Raw genomic sequence first — 6,629 nt, 5'->3', positions numbered from 1 at the left:
ACTGTCTCAGAGCACTCAGTTGTTTGATCATAGACAGGCAGATCTGATTGTCAGTCACTGAAAGTCCTGTGATGCAAATATGTATGTGGATAGGCAAAGGGGGGGGGGGGGAACTGTGACAGGAATGGGGGGCGGGTTAGTACGCTGCACCCTTCTCTCTCAGAAGAAGGGGAAAGAACAACGAAGATAAAAAATAAAGGAGAATAGACCAACATTTAGCTTGGTCATGCTGATGAGATATCTGGCTGTGCAGTGGAGGTTCAATTATCTCTTTACAGTGCTGTGAAGATCAATACACCAATGAAATGTGATGGGCCCTGCCCTCTGTGGCTGAATGGCTCCACTAGGTCGTTCAGCAGAACGGGATGGATGACAGACCGCCTCCGTGTGGTGGGGATGATTTATGATGATGGATGAAGATGGATACAGCCTCCTCTGTGTCTGCTTATTGACATCCAATGAATGATAATCCCACAAACTGGATTCTGAGTGCACCACCCACTCATTCATAATCTCGTTCCCTCGCTCTCATTCTCTCATCTCTCTTTCTCTGCCTCTCTCTCTCTTTTTCTTTTTTCTTCCCTTCCTCTTCTCACCCCCCGTCCACCCTCCCTCACCAGGAATGAAGCCAGGAATCGCATCACTCTCAAATGTTTAATTTATTCAAATTTATTCATTTATCCAAATGTGTGAAGAGTCTGGTGGACCAACTCGTCAAACTTGGCCTTCGTTAGCCAGGGTTCTCCAACTGGCGGCATTCGAGCCAAATTTGGCCAGTGGGTGGTTTCAGTTGGCCCCACAAGTTTTATTTTCTATTTTCAAAATTTCATTGTTGGACATAAAATGTAAAAACATCAGGAAATGAAGTGATTTTAATTCAAGAAATCTCTTCAAGTATTCCCGCGCATAATAGGGAGACGTGATCGTATACGAATGTAAGAAAGGTTTGAAATTATTATGTTTTAGTCAAATATTATACATGTTTGGGCTTCTTGAGGTCAATTTGCAGTCTACAAATGATTTGTAATTATGTTCCGGACACCCAAATGATGACAAATACAATATATATACAAGAGCATGTGGACACCCCTTCAAATTAGTGGATTCGGCTATTTCAGCCACACCCGTTGCTGACAGGTGTATAAAATTGAGCACAACGCCATGCAATCTCCATAGACAAACATTAGCAGTAGAATGGCCCGTACTGAAGAGCTCAGTGACTTTCAACGTGGCACCGTCATAGGACGCCACCTTTCCAACAAGTCAGTTCATCAAATTTCTGCCCTGCTAGAGCTGCCCCGGTCAACTGTAATTGCTGTTATTGTGACGTGGAAACGTCTAGGAGCAACAACGGATCAGCAGCGAAGTGGTAGGCCACACAAATTCACAGAACAGGACTGCCGAGTGCTGAAGCGTGTAGCGTGTAAAAATTGTTGCAACACTCACTACCGAGTTCCAAACTGCCTCTGGAAGCAACGTCAGCACAAGAACTGTTTGTCGGGAGCTTCGTGAAATGGGTTTCCATGGCCGAGCAAGAGGACCTAAGATCACCATGCGCAATGTCAAGCGTCGGCTGGAGTGGTATAAAGCTCACCACTATTGGACTCTGGAGCAGTGTATATGCGTTCTCCAGAGTGATCTGGCAGTCAGACGGACTAATCTGAGTTTGGCGGATGCCAGGAGAATGCTACCTGCCCCAATGCACTGTGCCAACTCTAAAGTTTGGTGGAGGAGGATTAATGATCTTGGGCTGTTTTTCATGGTTTAGTCTTGGCCCCTTAGTTCCTGAGAAGGAAAATCTTAACGCTACAGCATACAATGACATTCTAGAATCTAGATGATGCTGTGCTTCCAACTTTGTGGCAACAGTTTGTGGAAGGCCTTTCCTGTTTTAAGCATGACAGTGCCCCCGTGCACAAAGCAAGGTCGATACAGAAATGGTTTGTCGAGGTCGGTGTGGAAGAACTTGACGGTCCTGCACAGAGCCCTGACCTCAACCCCATCGAACACCTTTGGTAAGAATTGGAATGCGACTGTGAGCCAGGCCTAATTGCCCAACAGCAGTGCCTGAAAACACTAATGCTCTTGAGGTTGAATGGATGGAAGTCCCCGCAGCAATGTTCCAACATCTAGTTGAAAGCCTTCTCAGAAGAGGGGGCTGTTATAGCAACAATGGAGGAACCAACTCCATATTAATGCCCATGATTTTGGAATGAGATTTTTGACGAGCAGGTGTCCACATTATTTTGGTCATGTACTTTTCTCAATAGGTCCCATGCTTAAATGTGCTGTGCCCAAAGGTTATTGGTGCTGTAACAGGGTCACAGGTCATTAAAGTGGTGAAAGACAATGACAGAGCAGGGTTATGTCTCAGTTTTCTGTATGAATCAGTGTTCTAATGTGTCAGTGTTCTGTATGAATCAGTGTTCTAATGTCTCAGTGTTCTGTATGAATCAGTGTTTTAATGTGTCAGTGTTCTGTATGAATCAGTGTTCTAATGTCTCAGTGTTCTGTATGAATCAGTGTTTTAATGTGTCAGTGTTCTGTATGAATCAGTGTTCTACTGTGTCAGTGTTCTGTATGAATCAGTGTTCTAATGTGTCAGTGTTCTAATGTCTCAGTGTTCTGTATGAATCAGTGTTCTAATGTCTCAGTGTTCTGTATGAATCAGTGTTCTAATGTGTCAGTGTTCTGTATGAATCAGTGTTCTAATGTGTCAGTGTTCTGTATGAATCAGTGTTCTAATGTCTCAGTGTTCTGTATGAATCAGTGTTCTAATGTGTCAGTGTTCTGTATGAATCAGTGTTCTAATGTCTCAGTGTTCTGTATGAATCAGTGTTCTAATGTCTCAGTGTTCTGTATGAATCAGTGTTCTAATGTCTCAGTGTTCTGTATGAATCAGTGTTCTAATATGTCAGTGTTCTAATGTCTCTGTGTTCTGTATGTGTCAGTGTTCTAATGTGTCAGTGTTCTGTATGAATCAGTGTTCTACTGTGTCAGTGTTCTAATGTCTCAGTGTTCTGTATGAATCAGTGTTCTAATGTGTCAGTGTTCTGTATGAATCAGTGTTCTGTATGAATCAGTGTTCTAATGTGTCAGTGTTCTGTATGAATCAGTGTTCTAATGTCTCAGGGTTCTGTATGAATCAGTGTTCTACTGTGTCAGTGTTCTAATGTCTCAGTGTTCTGTATGAATCAGTGTTCTAATGTGTCAGTGTTCTGTATGAATCAGTGTTCTGTATGAATCAGTGTTCTAATGTGTCAGTGTTCTGTATGAATCAGTGTTCTAATGTGTCAGTGTTCTGTATGAATCAGTGTTCTAATGTGTCAGTGTTCTGTATGAATCAGTGTTCTAATGTGTCAGTGTTCTGTATGAATCAGTGTTCTACTGTGTCAGTGTTCTGTATGAATCAGTGTTCTAATGTGTCAGTGTTCTAATGTCTCAGTGTTCTGTATGAATCAGTGTTCTAATGTGTCAGTGTTCTGTATGAATCAGTGTTCTAATGTCTCAGTGTTCTGTATGAATCAGTGTTCTAATGTCTCAGTGTTCTGTATGAATCAGTGTTCTAATGTGTCAGTGTTCTGTATGAATCAGTGTTCTAATGTGTCAGTGTTCTGTATGAATCAGTGTTCTAATGTCAAAGTGTTCTGTATGAATCAGTGTTCTGTATGAATCAGTGTGTCAGTTCTAATGTGTCAGTTCTTCGGCTGTCCACATCGGAGAATCCTTTAAAGAACCCTTTTTGGTTCCTGGTAGAACCCTTTTGGTTCCAGGTAGAATCATTTTGAGTTCAATGAAGAACCTTTTCCACAGAGGGTTCTACAGGGAACCCGAAAGGGTTCTAGCGGGAACCAATCAAGTTTATCCTATGAGGACAGCCAAAGAACCCATTTGGAACCCTTTTTTCTAAGAATGTATGTGTCAGTGGTGCTCAGGGCTGCAGAGCTGGGCTGTGCTATATTGTGCTGTGTTGGGTTGGGCTGGGTTGACGGGGGGTCCGACAGTGGAGCTAGCTGCATTAGTCACTCGGAGAATCCGAGACGCCCATGTTAAATCTCACTGCTGCAGCGGGTTGACAGGCAGGTGGGTGGCACAGCAGAGATGATCTGATCTGAACTATACTCAGAGTCATAGACCCTCCCTTTCTCCCCAGCACCACTATACTGTACTATCACATACGCACTGATTGGGGGAAAAAATGTGAACACACACACAGTACAATCACCTCCCAGTGCTCTACAATGGGATTTTCTCATCCATATCCCCCACTCACATTAAGTGGGTGTACTGTATGTGTAACAGGTGTACTGTATGTGTAACAGGTGTACTGTGTGTGTGTGTGTGTGTGTGTGTGTGTGTGTGTGTGTGTGTGTGTGTGTGTGTGTGTGTGTGTGTGTGTGTGTGTGTGTGTGTGTGTGTGTGTGTGTGTGTGTGTGTGTGTGTGTGTGTGTGTGTAGAGAGACGGTAGCGTGCAAATCATTTATATGACCATCCATATTGTTTGTCAATGTTCTGTTGGCCATTACACTCTATATAATGAATGGAGTACCTCAGTACCACTCAACCAGACTTTTCCCTCTTTGAATAGAACATCTCTTGCCTGAGGCATATGCAGTCTAAAAAAATACATCAACATTTTTCTCTCCCTTTCTGCCCCTTTTTTCTGCTTTTCTCCATTGTCTTGCCTTCAGTCCTTTGCCATCATTCTCATTTTCTTGTTCAACGTTCCCTTCCTATCTGTGTCCATGTTTCCATCACCAGTCATATTTAGCTCATGCACTGCCTGGTTGTACGTCCCATTTTATTCAAACCTTGCAGAACAATTAGTGCACTCACCCATCACTCATCCATCACTCACCCATCATTCATCCATCGAATACAAGCACACCAGGAGGGCTTCACAGGATTAAAATGTAAGCCAGATTATCCCACATCAAAACTGTGATGTACTATTTTCAGCTAACCCTCTCCACCGATGTCTATCCTCCACACCTTTCCCCATCATCACTCCTGTACTCACCCACATACATTACCCCCTCCTTGGTTTTGGCAGCTGCCCCCTCCACCCCTGCCTTGGTCTTCTCGGCTGCAGCCACCGCGCCTTCCTTGGCCATGGAGAATCCCTTCTTCAGGTAATCCATGCTGGTCTGCTGTTACAGGGCTGTGTCTTTTAGCTGGCTCTGGCTGTGTCTTGGAGCTGGGAGATGAGGTTGCTCGCCCTTATGTGTCTGCGTGTGTGTCTGTGTGTGTGTGAGCGCGCCTGAGGTTGTGTCTCTGCGTGGTGGGTTTGTGCGCGAGTGTACGTGCATGCGCTGCTCTTATGAGAGAGAGAGAGAGAGAGAGCGAGAGAGAGAGAGAGAGAGAGGCTGGACTGATCTGTGCTGCTGAGGCAGATTGGGACAAGGAGAGCAGCTGAGCGAATGAAATGGAGAGAGGGAGGATAAAGGGAGGGTAGGGAGGGGGGGAAGGGACATGGGGAGAGAGATGGCGAGAGCGACGGAGAGAGGGAGAGAAGAGGTGGAGAAAGAGAGAGCAAGTGGGTGAGGAATGTAGAGATGGACGCTGTAGTGTTGCTCAGTTATGCTGCCCCATTTCTTCTGTTATTGCACACAGAGACACAAATACACTCACAGGTTTAGTGGATAATTCAAGCCTGGATTAATCTGTCTGTCAAACCTGGAATGACATATTCTAAATGCTATTCAACACCAAAACTGAAAATTCTCTGCTCTCCCTCCCTTTCATTACCCTTAAGATTCAATGACATGCCACCCTCAGCAGTATGCGATACAGATACTAATACTGATATGATACAATGCAATATAGCAATAAGATATATGATATATGATTATTGCCCAATTTGATAAAAAATTATTTTGTGAAGTTTACAACACATCAAACAGTACATAGAAATCAAAACTGGATAGTCTTCAGAGATGGGAGGGGTTGAGTGGAGCTGAAGGATGGGAATAAAAATAAACAAAAGATAACTAATGTAAAATATGCTGTGTCTGAAAGAATTTATATAGTATGTAAACTCAGCAAAAAAAAGAAACGTCCTCTCACTGTCAACTGCGTTTATTTTCAGCACACTTAACATGTGTAAATATTTGTATGAACATAACAAGATTCATCAACTGAGACATAAACTGAACAAGTTCCACAGATATGTGACAAACAGAATTGGAATAATGTGTCCCTGAACAAAGGGGGGGGGGGGGTCAAAATCAAAAGTAACAGTCAGTATCTGGTGTGGCCACCAGCTGCATTAAGTACTGCAGTGCATCTCTTCCTCATGGACTGCACCAGATTTGCCAGTTCTTGCTGTGAGATGTTACCCCACTCTTCCACCAAGGCACTTGCAAGTTTCCGGACATTTCTGTGGGGAATGGCCCGATCCAACAAGCCCCAGACATGCTCAATGGAATTGAGATCCGGGCTCTTCGCTGGCCATGGCAGAACACTGACATTCCTGTCTTGCAGTAAATCAAGCACAGAACGAGCATTATGGCTGGTGGCATTGTTATGCTGGAGGGTCATGTCAGGATGAGCCTGCAGGAAGGATACCACATGAGGGAGGAGGATGTCTTCCCTGTAACGCACAGCATTGAGATTGCCTGCAATGACAA

At 44.0% G+C, this 6,629-nt stretch overlaps 1 protein-coding gene across 2 annotated transcripts in view; it reads right to left on the bottom strand.

Moving 5' to 3' along the window:
- Positions 1–5,391, bottom strand: part of LOC129852221 (synuclein-like) — a 16,860-nt gene extending 11,469 nt beyond the window's left edge. The window contains exon 1 of one of the 2 annotated variants that reach the window (XM_055918257.1): positions 5,021–5,391. In XM_055918257.1, coding sequence (XP_055774232.1) covers positions 5,021–5,141 — 121 coding nt within the window. In that variant the 5' untranslated portion in view covers positions 5,142–5,391. The remainder of the gene's footprint in view (positions 1–5,020) is intronic. The other variant, XM_055918258.1, reaches the window with a different exon arrangement.
- Positions 5,392–6,629: the final 1,238 nt, after the last annotated feature.

The sequence above is a fragment of the Salvelinus fontinalis genome, chromosome 1, assembly GCF_029448725.1.
Source record: "Salvelinus fontinalis isolate EN_2023a chromosome 1, ASM2944872v1, whole genome shotgun sequence".
NCBI classification, from domain to species: Eukaryota; Metazoa; Chordata; class Actinopteri; order Salmoniformes; family Salmonidae; genus Salvelinus; species Salvelinus fontinalis.
This window is presented reverse-complemented; position numbering and strand designations above follow the sequence as displayed.